Source organism: Danio rerio, chromosome 22, assembly GCF_052040795.2.
Source record: "Danio rerio strain M-AB ecotype USA chromosome 22, GRCz13ab, whole genome shotgun sequence".
NCBI classification, from domain to species: domain Eukaryota; kingdom Metazoa; phylum Chordata; class Actinopteri; order Cypriniformes; family Danionidae; genus Danio; species Danio rerio.
Window position 1 is genome coordinate 22837528 of NC_141042.1, and position 13041 is coordinate 22850568.

A 13041-nucleotide genomic window follows, 5' to 3' on the forward strand; every position below is an offset into this window, starting at 1 on the left:
ACTATCAGAGCCAACAAACCGCAATATCTCATGGCTAGTTATTGAAAGATTATGAAATGTAACTCATTAAAGGGATAGTTCACCCAAAAAACAAATATTTACTCATTAACGACAAACCTTTGAGTTTTTGTTACCTGTTCAACACAAAAGAAAATATTCAGAAGAATGCTGGAATGCCAATTGATTTCCATAGTAGGAAAATAAATACTATGGAAGTCTATGAATTTCCAACATGTCTTCTTTTGTGTTCAATAGAGCTCAAGAAACTCATACAGGGGTGACACTAGTGAAGAGTGAATGAGAAGTAAATGATGGTAGGATTTTAATTTTTGGGTGAACTATCCCTTTAAAAGTGTCTTCAACCAGCGCGTGTACTTACGGCACACATATTGGCCTCAGGGACACACAAAGTGCTGTTGTATGAGGCGAGTGTGTGGTCATGTGTCTTTAGTCATGAGACTAACAGGAGGAGAAACACTGAAGGGGCTACACTACAGAATCAATCCTTCCTTTTCTGACTAGAAAATGCATCGTGGAGATGTGAAGTTTATGAAGAAGGATTCAAATCACATCTGCATAACATTTTGAATGCTGCATTGTGGGTAATTTTTAGTACAAAGAAAATGAAATTATAAGATAAACAAAGGTTTTCCTATAAGGTCATTGCAAAAATTCTGAATTAGGTATGATGAGAGTGAAAAAAATGGAGTAAATGAAGGATCTCCAGAAGAGTTTGATTTTTAATAAACGCTGGTGAATAATGCATTGTGGGTAATTTTTAAAAGAGGCTGAAAATACAAGGTACACTGCATAAATAATATTGGGTTCCACATAATCGATTTGAATTAGGGCAAAATGAAGGAATCATTCGTTCATTTTGCTTCGGCTTAGACCCTTTATTCATGAGGGGTCTTATCCAGCATATTTTACTCAGTGAATGCCCTTCCAGCTGCAACCCACCACTGGGAAACATCCATACACACTCATTCACACACATACACAACGGCCAATTTAGTTTACTCAATTCACCTATAGCGCATGTCTTTGAACTGTGGGGGAAACCGGAGCACCCGGAGGAAACCCACGCGAGCACGGGGAGAGCATTCAAACTCTACACAGAAACGCCCAAAAAACTGAAAGAATTGTGTTGTTTCAGCTCATTTTAAATAAGTAGATGTTGGCAAATGTCATTTTTGGAGTGCAAACAAAGGTTTTCATGATGATTTTCCTGGTACATCTTTACAAAACTCTTATTAATGTTGAATTATGGATAGTTCTACCTAGAGGAACTGACAATATGGAGTAAACGATGGTTTCTTTATGTTTATTGACTGAAAAAAAATGATTCAAAGATGATTCATTAGATTTACATTTTTTTTTTTAGGTAAGTGTTTGAAAACAATTTATTTGGGCTGAATTTAAACAAACAAATAAAGGTAATAAACATTAACTTAAATTAAACATCAATAAATTTAATTTGTCTGTTTAAATTTGACCCATTTAAACAACAGTTTTGCAGAAATATTTTTTCATAGTTGGTGATTGTGCCTTGTAAAAAAATAATAACTATAAAATAAAACAATAATAATAAATTGTGTAAATGAAGAGATTCTCCACACAAATGGCCAGTTGCATTTTTACAGTCCCCTGTGAATTAGAATTATTTGTGCTTTATGCATAGAGAGACTGCATAAGAACTTATGATCCACCAAATTGAGACCAAAATAGTTTTTATTAAATATTAGTGGTCCTTAACCACCGGGCTGTGGACTGGTACCGGTCCGTGGATCAATTGGTACTGAGCCGCACAAGAAATCACTAATTATTATGGTTTTGTTTATTATCCGAGTCCGAACTATCTTTTATTTAAAAAAATTACCGTATTCTCTCGCTTGCATCTCGGTCACTTGATCAGCAAAATGAGTAAAAAAAAAAGATGAAAAGTTTCTTTTCTGAGGGGAAAAGACCCAGCAATGCCAAGGAATGGATCCAAAACCCATCTGTCAATAAATCAGGTGAGTCCACCATGTCTGTGCAAGAAGATCAACTGATGGAGATCGCAAATAATGGTGGCCTTCAGGGGCCATTCGCATATCGTCTCTTTTCTACATTTTGTGCAGAATCATTATTTCCAATGGAGGTGCGCAGCTTGCGTTTCCAGATACACACAGTTTCACAGCGAGTCACGTGACAAGAATTGACCGATCAGCTTCGGCTTGCATGGAATATACACATTACGGTAGACTAATTATCTCAGACAAACACAGAACACATAAACACTGCAGTGCTTTGTAATTTTCTCCATAAATAAAACTTGTATCAGAGTGAAAGCAATTTTTTGTCAGCTTGTCATCCTCTGAGAAACTGGTTGATGGTCACATAGAAACTATTGGATAAGAAAAAGTTCACCAGAAGGTTTTCAAACAGCGTCTTTTGAATAGTGCATTTATTGTTATTTTGTTATAAACAAAGCGTTATGGGTAATATCCACACACTAAAATTGGGTAAAATAAGCACTTTCAGATGGCTTTTCTGGACAAAAATCCTTATGTGCTTCCAATGAAAGATGCATCGCTGTTTTACACCTCAAGCGAATGCTACATTCGAGCTCAATCATTTGAATTTGAGTAGACGACACCATTGGGGTGAATTCTGTGTATTGAGCATTTTTCGCAAACACAAAATTAGCCTCAATCATGCTGCTTGTTGGAAATTTGTCTAAATTTGCTCATTTGCATTGACTTAGTATGTAAAAACGTAATTTCGCTATTGGTTTGAACGTGAACTTAGGATCAAAGCATTGTCTTCCTGAGGTAAGCGTTTTTTATTTTCAGTTGATTTAATTGAGAATGGTGGATTTGGTAAGAAAGCCAGCAACATGACAAGGTACCGAGCATCTGCTTTCGGGTGTATTTCTAGCAAATGTGCTGACAGTTAAAGAATTTTTATTTCTTGAGTAGTGTTGTCATGATACTGAAATAATTGGTACTCTTACTCGAATCGGTACTTGTCCGTTTCCCGTTAACATTCAAGCGCTGTGGAGCACGTTCTTAAACAGCGCTCATTTGCCATTGTGTTCACGTGCTCAACAGAAATGACTGTGATTGGTCATCAAGGTCATCATTTACCAAACTCACCAGTGTTTACTGAGTGTAACAACAGATACAGGGACACTGGTGTGTTTTAAAGCTGCGAAGATTAGCTGGTCTGTTTATAAGCTGACATATGAGAGATCCGCTAATGCAGGGGTGGCCAACCTTGTTCCTGGAGAGCCACCTTCCTGCAGATTTTAGTTGCCACCCATATCAAACACACCTGAACCAATTAATTAGGACCTGAAGACCACGTAATAATTACAGGCAGGTGTGTTTGATATGGGTTGCAACTGAAATCTGCAGGAAGGTGGCTCTCCAGGAACAGGGTTGGCCACCCCTGCGCTAATGAATCAACTGATCTTCACGGTCATTTCTGTTGAGCACGTGAACACAATGTCAAAACAGCACTGATTAAAGAACGCACTCAGCAGCGCTCAAATGTACGCAGGAAATAGACATTTTTTAAATTTCAGCACCAACTGGTATCGAATACTATTATCATGACAACTTTACTTCAGTTTTTATAGGAAAAAACCCACACAAAATTTGCCTCAGTCGCACTGTCTGTTGGAAATGTGTCTACATTTCTGCATTGACTTTGTAAGTAATTTTCGCCAATACTTGCCTTCACTATTGGTGTGAACCCAGCATCAAAGCTGTCTTCTTGACGCAAGCATATTTTATCTTTAGTTGTTTTTATGAGAATGGTGGATTTCGTAAGAAAGAAAGCAACATGACAAGCAACCGAGCGTCTGTTTTCATGAGTATTTTGATGTTTACTGAGTGTAACAACAGATACACTGGACTGTTTAAAAGACACCAAGATCCACTATTTAAATAAATTAATAAATCACCTAATAATTGTTTTATTTTAGCTTTATTTTGATGAATATTTTAAATAGTGTTTTTAACCCTTTTATTTTTTTTAGATGCTTAAAGCTACTTTTATTTATTTATTATTTAGAGAAGTTTTAGTTTTATTTAAATAAATAAATTACCTACTAATAACTGTTTCATTCTAGCTTTAATTTATTCATATTTCTTAGCATTTTAATCTTTTTTGATGCGTAAAATCAGTTTTATTATTTATTTGTTTAATTTAAGAGAAATGGTTTAGCCCAACTGAGCATGGTTTTAGGAGTTTTTTTTCCCCCTTCACCTTCGCAAATGGGTGAAGTTTGTTTCTGGCCGCTGTCGCATCTGACTTGCATGGTTTGGGATTTGTAAGTAATTTTCGCCAATACTTGCCTTCACTATTGGTGTGAACCCAGCATCAAAGCTGTCTTCTTGACGCAAGCATATTTTATTTTCAGTTGTTTTTATGAGAATGGTGGATTTCGTAAAAAAGAAAGCAACATGACAAGCAACCGAGTGTCTGTTTCCATGAGTATTTTGATGTTTACTGAGTGTAACAACAGATACACTGGACTGTTTAAAAGACACCAAGATCCGCTAGTCTGTTGATAAGCTGACAAACAAGCGATCCGCTGATGAATTGACAGATCTTTGCGGCTTTAAAACACTCCAGTGTCCCAGTATCTGTTGTTACATTTGTAAGTTTGGTGAATTGACAACCCTACTCGAGTAAATAGCTACGGTCCAGAAACACTCAAGTGCTCAAAGTTATTTATTTATTTATTTATTTTTTGAGGAGCGCTGGCATTTATGCAGTATACAAACACTTCGAAGGACACACAGCATAATTACATGTTAGTTTTTTTAATGAATGATGCATTATGGGTCATTTACATGAAGTAATATTTCAACTGCAGTTAAAACACTCATCCATAAGGTGGTCTTTTCAAAATGGTCATGAATGATGTATTATGGGTAATTTCATCCCTATAAGCAACAAAACATAAGGGAACAGAAGGCTCTCCAGAAGACACTGTCGTCCCATTCAGCTCTAATGAATCATGCATTATGGGTAATTTCAGCCCATTGGCATGACTGAAATATTTCTTAGTTAGGCAACACTTGGAGTCGACCAGCTCAGCAAACCATCAGTGAAGTATGAAGGCGAACTCAGTGTCCCTCTCAGGAAAACAAGAGACCTTTTCAAGTGCACTTATAAGAATGCACACTACAAACTCCTGTTCGTTTTAAACCATCAAACGCATCCCCAAATGATTCAACTCCAATGTGAAGTAAATTATTACTTACAAAATTAACCAAATTATTGGGTTCAACAGCAGCATTCAGGTAGGCAGTTCGCTAGCTTTGAGACGCAGCCAGAGCTTTGGATAAGTACACCCACCTCTCGTGGAAAACAAATATAGAGGTCTCACATGAAACCACAGGCCGAGCGCAAACAGACCAGTGAACACACACACACGCACACACACAGCCTGACAGTTCATTCAGGAGGCTATGAATATTTCACAGCACTGTCTGCTGTTGGCCCGGTAACAGACACGATATCTAGGTACGATGGTACAGGTTACATTGACGAAGCCTTGCTGTTACCTGACTCCAGATGTTTGCAGATTAAACAGAGCCGGGAGTCTGTAACTGGAACGTTAAAGCAGCGAATGAAGTGAGTTTGGAAGATGTTCGGCGTTGAATACACTGTGATTAAAACATGTTTGATATTTAAAAAAGGAAGTGCAAAAAGGTCAGACTAGAGTCAAGATTGTAGTTTGTGACTGAACTACGAGATAATATTGTTTAAAATTATTCATTCGATTTAAGTAACTCCAACAAAGTTTTCTGAGTACAGAGAAAAATTGTTTTAATAGTAATTATACACTAAACAATACATTTTTATTATTTTGAATAAGTTTAATTAATATTTTTTTTAATTTATCTATTTAGGGAAGTTTCAGTTTTATTTAAATAAATTAATAAATCTCTTAATAATTGTTTTATTTTAGCTTAATTTTAATTAAAATTTTAAATAGTTTTTTTACCACTTTTTTCTTTTATGCTTAAACATAGTTATAATATAATATTTATTTATCATTTAAGGATGTTTCAGTTTCATTTAAATGCATACAATCACCTAATAAATATTTTGTTTTGGCTTTATTTTAATGAATATTTTAAATAGTTTACCCATTTTAGATGCTTAAAATTTGTTATTTTAATTATTTATTAACGAGGGAAGTTTCAGTTTTAATAAATAAATAAATAAACACCTAATGATGATTTCATTTTAACTTTACTTTGTTAATTATTTTAAATAGTTTTTGTTTTTAACCTTTTAAATCTTTTTAGATGATTAAAAATAATTATTTTATTTATTGATTTATTTATTTATTATTAGGGAGGTTTCAGTTTTAATTAAATAAATAAATAAATCACCTAATAATTGTTTTATTTGTTTATTTTGATGAATATTTTAAATAGTGTTTTTAACCCTTTTATTTTTTTTAGATGCTTAAAGCTACTTTTATTTATTTATTATTTAGGGAAGTTTCAGTTTTATTTAAATAAATAAATCCCCTACTAATAACTGTTTCATTCTAGCTTTATTTTAATTCATATTTCTTAGCATTTTAATCTTTTTTGATGCGTAAAATCAGTTTTATTATTTATTTGTTTAATTTAAGAGAAATGGTTTAGCCCAACTGAGCATGGTTCTAGGAGTTTTTTTTTACCCTTCACCTTCGCAAATGGGTGAAGTTTGTTTCTGGCCGCTGTCGCATCTGACTTGCATGGTTTGGGATTTGTGAAGCTGCCCATCGATGGATTTGCTCTTCAGTGTTTGGACTCTCAGCAGTGAAAATTAACTCATACTGAACTAAACTGAACTAAAATTAAACTCTGAAAACTGGACTGACACAGTTTCAATTTACTATAATCTTCTATGTTAAGCTGCTTTAACACAATCTACATTTCAAAAGCACTATATAAATAAGATGAATAGAACTGAATATTTAGGGAAGTTTCGGTTTTATTTAAATAAATAATAAATAAATAACCTAATAATTGTTTAATTTTAGCTTTATTTTAATGAATATTTTAAATAGTTGTTTAACCTTTTTAAATCTTTTTAGATGCATAAAGATAGTAATATTACATAATTACATATTAATGTATTTTGATCCAAATTTTAGTTTATTACAATTCACTTTCATGGCTTTCATATTATTCTAATTTTTTGTACTTTTTAATTATGTTCCATTTTGCTTCAGTTCGTTCACTTAATATTTTAAATTCATTTCATTTTACAGGGTTTCTACAGATTTAATCAAGTCAAATTTAGGCCTTTTTATACCGTTTTAAGACCATTTATGACAATAATGAATGAAACTTCAGACTTACACAAGTTTAAACTCTAAAGATTTTTTTTAATGGCCAAGTTAAAACTTGAAAAAAAAAAAACTTTAAAAACACATGCTATTTAAGATAATTAAACCATAATAATAAGTAAATAGAGTTAATAAATAAAAGTGGATTTAGAACTTTAAGGTTTTTAAAATTTAAGACATTTTAAGACCCCGCACATTCCCTGATTTTAATAAAATGTTTAGTACTTTTCTGCATCTTTTTATTTGTATTAGTTTTTTACAATGATATTATTTCAGTTTGTTTAATTAACAAAAAGGTTTTAATTACAATTTTAGTTTATGATTGTAGCACAGACAGGGCTCAACGATAAGGACTGCCTGATGGCCCGGGGCCAGCGTGAAAGATGATCGGGACAGTAGAGAGAATCGATGCTGGCCCAATCAGGCCAGTGCTGCCTTGTCACAAAATTTGAATTTGCCTGCGACTATTTGTTAATTGTGTGCAAATACAGTCTTAGAATCTTAAAACAATTTGTGATTTTGAATCTTTTAATGCTACGATTCTGTAAAGTCATAAACACCATATTGCTTTTTGGTTCCTTTTATCTGATTGGATGTTGTGAGAACATTATTTTTTTCCAAAATCTGGTAAAAACCAGTACAGTAAAGAGACGGCAACATGGCAGCAACATCAAATTATGAGGCTAAAAGAAAACGTCTGTTTCTAACGTTGTGGAAACAGATTTTTACATGGGTACAACACGACGAAAAAAATGAAGTGATGTTTTGAATATTTTTCCATCACTTTTAAGTCCGCCACCTTTTGTTTTGCAATAAAATACCTGCACATTTTCCATACTGCTATATTTTACTAATATTTTAACATTTTAAAAATATTTAAATTCTAGATTCACAGACATTATTTTTGACAAATTATTTAAATATGTGGCTAAGAAATAGCTATTTTAACTAACCACTGAGCCACCATGCTGCCCCTGCCAAAAACAATAAATAAACAAATAAATAAAAAAAACAAAGGCAAGGAAAATGCACAAACACGAGAAATGAACATGTCATGAATGATTAAATATCCAAACTTCTACAGAGGTGACAACTCAGCTATTTTTACAGAAGTGTCCACAATAACAAATTTATATGTTTTCCCAGACTAAATGGCACATTGGACAATACTGCTCATCTGAGAAGGTTGAATACATGCAAACAGCACCTAAGAAACATCAGAAACACATGACAGCCGTCTCTACCATTTCATAACACGTAAATCACTGACCTGCTGTCTGCTAGAAGGCCAAACTGCTGACTAAAATCAATAATTCTGAGTCTCCCAAAAAGGGATGAGATTGTGATCCATATTGAAGTAAAAGTGAGTAAACGCTGGTTGTAATTATAAATGCTCGCTGTCATGTCACTCACAGCACCTTGTTCCTTTTTTTTCTTGAAGTGTATTAATGCCAGAGAAAATTCAGCCTTGTCATTATTAGCATGCTGCGGCCCACGCTTCTTCTTGTTTTTTTAAACCATAGATCACTAAACGAATTACAAGAAAGCAGCGATTCTCTTCCCTGATGCTGTGGTCAAACTGACAGGTGTGATTTCAGAGACTACACAACGGCTGTGTCTCATTCCTAACAAGTTCCCCACATCGACAACATTATTGGGTGGTACGGAGACATCTGAATTGAACATATTAGGACATTTAAGGACATTAGGACATAAAGGTCGCTTTTCATGAGGCGCTTTCAAATGTGCACTTTTTGTCTGATGTATGACGGAATTTTAACTGAAACATAAAAACAGGGCGGGACATAAATTGGCTCCACCCATTTTTAAAAAAAAAGCCAATAACATTTTGTTTTTATCAAAGCTCTCCCAATGAGAGTGGTTGAGCTAATGCGCATCAAATAAAAAGCAAATGAGAATCGTCTTAAAGGGGGCGGGAGATGTCAGATACTAGAGAACATTTGATTGGTCAAAAGATTTGATGAGAAACTGAAGTATGGGGATTTACGCATTTCTATTTAGGCAAAAATTACAACTATAGTCAACGATACAATTTTAAAATTTGTGCATTTTGTTTTGAATTTAACATTTTACAGGTATAAAATGTATTTTCGAAATATCAGACTGCAATAAATGAGAATTTAATGTTGAAACGGAACAGTTTTGAGAATTATTTTATTTAAACATCTTTGTGAGTCACGTACTTGTTGGAACATTTTGGGAATTACTACATTTAATTAAGAAGTTAAGCATTTGGTGTACCTTATTAATGTTTGACCACACAAACTGAAACGTTTAGCTGTCATTAAACTTACATTTTTAAATATAAAGTGGCATCACAATCAAATAATCAAAAATTAGTCCGCAGTATTAGCAAATTTGATTGTTCAAATTGAACCTTGCATTTTTTACCATTGATCAACATTACAAGTACATTTGTGTGGTACATTTGTACACAAATCTGAATATCTAAATGAAACATTTAGTTTATTTTTATTTATTATTATTTTATTGCATTTACTTTTCAAACATTTGAGCTATTCTATTTGCCTATCAAAGTTTCATTCATGTTTGAATTTGACATTTATCGGTATCATAGATCGAACATCGAACACTCGAATTGAACATTTCTGAATGTCACATCATGTGATGTGATTAGGCAAGACACAATAACTGGTTTCAAGGTTTACCGCAGGTTGGAGCAAAGGTTTTAAAACCACTAAAATTTTCTGTTAAACCATTCCTAAGATATATGTAAGACGTTTTTAAATGCGTTTATGTTTTGTAAAAAAAAATAAGTTTATGAAACAATAAAGAGAGCAGAGGTCAATTATTAATTTTTAATATTTAGCCTGACATGTTTAATGTTCCAAAATAATATACATGTTTTCTAAAATAAAATATATTGTGTTCAATTGGGGATTATTATTTATTTTTTTTTTTAGCCTGACATTAAAAAAGAAATAATTTTAGATGAGTAATCACATAATACCATGATGTCTTTATCTAAGGTTATCATACCGTCAGAAACTCATACCTAGATTTGATGTTGGAACATCACAGGCATCGTATGCGTTCGGAACGGTATTAGGACACGCCTATGATGCTGAAAACAAGTTGTCTAGATAGGTGGCTCACTATGCGTTGAGACACGGCCAATCTCATGACACACATAACGTTAAGTGAGCCGAGCTGTTATATTAAATTAAACATATTCGCTGCGCTAAAATTATGTTATAAAGTGTACAATTACACGTTTCGTATGAAACATCAGATGAAAAAAAGGTGTATTCATTCTGCAGAATGTGTTTATATAAGAGTCTAAACCGTTAGCAATGCTAACTGGCCTCATCCATGATAAACAAAACGATGACAGACTGTTCTAACATCACTAACAGCTGTCAGCAACCTCACAGATCGCGGAAATGTTCATTTACTACGCTGAAAACACAACAGTTTACCATCTAAACGCATTTATCAGGATAAAACCAGTTAGCTCACCTGAAATCAGGTGATTTAAGATCACTGACACGAGATCAGCTCGATTCATTCATACTAGGTGAATTTTGTACATTTTTACAATCAAATTCTATTCTGCTGTTTGCCACACAACAGGACATAAACATTTAAAAGTGTCTCACCTCATCTTCCTTATGGTTCCTAATGCCACGTACTAAATCCTGCAGGTTTTTATCGAACATCCGATCGATGCTTCCCTTCACGATCTTCAGAGCCATGATGATTTCCCTCCTGTCCGACCGGACCGAACCGCGAACACGGGCTATATCTGAGTGCTGACCGGCCCGCTAGAGCTCTAGTCTCTCATTCAGTCCCGAACAGCGGCCTGTGCAGGAGGGGTTTCGCTCTTTCTGTAAGTGCTGATCTGCAGCGGACCCGTCTAGGAAATGGCTGACAAAATGGCGGACAGATCACCTGACTGACAAACCCATCCACACTCGAGCGCGCGACGCGACGCACTGGACGCTTCCAAACGCGACGCTTGTTGAGATTTAGGATTTTGACATGTCTTGGTACCGTGGAGAGCGAGTTTAATTGCCTCACTGATATATTTTATAAGTCATAACTAAATTTCATGTTGTGTAAAATTGTTGTCACATTTAAATACATTTAAAGGGACAGTTCAGACAGAAACGAGATTTATGCCATCATTTACTGGTTTTAAACCTTGATGAGTGTCTTTCTTCTGTCGAACACAAAAGAAGATATTTTGAAGAAAGTTGGAAACCTGTAAAAAAAAACGGAATTCCTCTGTAGGCATATTTGTTTTTACTTCTATGGATTACAATGCTTACATGTTTTCAGTTTTCTTTAAAATATCTTTAGTGTTATTTAACAGAAGAAATTCATAAAGGTTTGGAACTACTTGAGGGTGAATAAATAGTGAATCAATTTTCATGTTTGGGTTAACTATCCCTTTAACAAAATTAGCAATGGTTTTAATCATGTAACAATGTATAGATACAATTTGAAGAACCAGTTTCTACAAATACCATGATTACACTATGATTAGTGTAGCAAAACCACTGATATTTTCCCCCATTGTTTAACTAATCGACTACTGTTTGTAATAAACCATAAACAATGTTCACTCGGTTTGGAGCTTACTAGTTGAATCAGAGTTTAGGCTTAGCAGTTTTGACTATTTATTCTGTTATTAATGCTGATATTTAATGCTGTTATTTTGCAATGAATAAAATAAGACTTATGATTTATTAATTCATGTTATTGTTTTAATAATTTTGTTTTGGGAGTCTCCGCCAATGAGTTTACATCTATCCTAAGATGTAACTAAATTTAAAAGTAAATATAAAAATGTTTTCTCATAACATTCTTGCAGCGTCAGCCTTTATCCTAACAGTTTCTGATCAGTGGTCTCAAACTCAATTCCTGGAGGGCCGTAGCTCTGCAGATTTTAGTTCTAACCACCTCCAAATCACACCTGCTTAATAGCAAAACTGTGCAGATCTGCGGCCCTCCAGGAATTAAGTTTGAGACCCATGGGTTAGTCCAGGGTTGTCCAAACTCGGTCCTGGATGGCCAGTTTCCTGCATATTTAAGTTCCAACCCAAATTAAACAAAGCTAAACTAGCTAATCAACCTCTTTCTAGGTGTATTAAAACTTTCAGGGAGATGTGTTGAAGGAAGTTAGAGCTAAACTATGCCGGATCCCGGCCCTCCAGGACCGAGTTTGGACACCCCTGGGTTAGTTGAAAATGCATCTTTAAACTCCTCCTACTCTGCTCTGATTGGTCAGATGGCTCAGCCAGCTGTAATTAGTCAAAATCATTTTCTATTTAGCAAAATTATATTCTATCTCTTTATATTCTATAACAATTTATTTTTATAAGTAATAAAAGTTATTAAAATAATCTACTAAAACCAACAAAGCCACCTACACCACTCACATTCAATAACTTTCCTTCCACTGAGCCCCTTTATTAATCCGAGGTCGCCACAGTGGAATGAACCGCCAACTTATCCAGCAAGTTTTTACACAGCGGATGCCCTTCCAGCCGCAAACCATCTCTGGGAAACATCCAAACACACACACTCATACACTACGGACAATTTAGCCTACCCAATTCACCTGTACCACAGGTCTTTGGACTGTGGGGCAAACCAGAGCACACAGAGGAAACCCACGCGAACACAGGCAGAACATGCAAACTCCA

At 34.5% G+C, this 13041-nt stretch overlaps 1 protein-coding gene and 1 long non-coding RNA gene across 17 annotated transcripts in view; both read right to left on the reverse strand.

Moving 5' to 3' along the window:
- Positions 1-11221, reverse strand: part of ap3d1 (adaptor related protein complex 3 subunit delta 1) — a 58355-nt gene extending 47134 nt beyond the window's left edge. For 15 of the 16 annotated variants that reach the window (XM_087302997.2, XM_087302996.2, XM_087302989.2 and 12 more), the window contains exon 1: positions 10990-11221. In XM_087302997.2, the coding sequence (XP_087159123.1) occupies positions 10990-11085 (96 nt within the window). In that variant the 5' untranslated portion in view covers positions 11086-11221. 16 annotated transcript variants of the gene reach the window in all.
- On the reverse strand, positions 1383-5754 carry LOC147831573 (uncharacterized). Its single transcript, XR_015521987.1, has 3 exons — positions 4518-5754; positions 3520-3895; positions 1383-3084 (listed from the first exon to the last, which is right to left on the reverse strand). It is a non-coding gene; the product is annotated as an uncharacterized LOC147831573 (long non-coding RNA).
- Positions 11222-13041: the final 1820 nt, after the last annotated feature.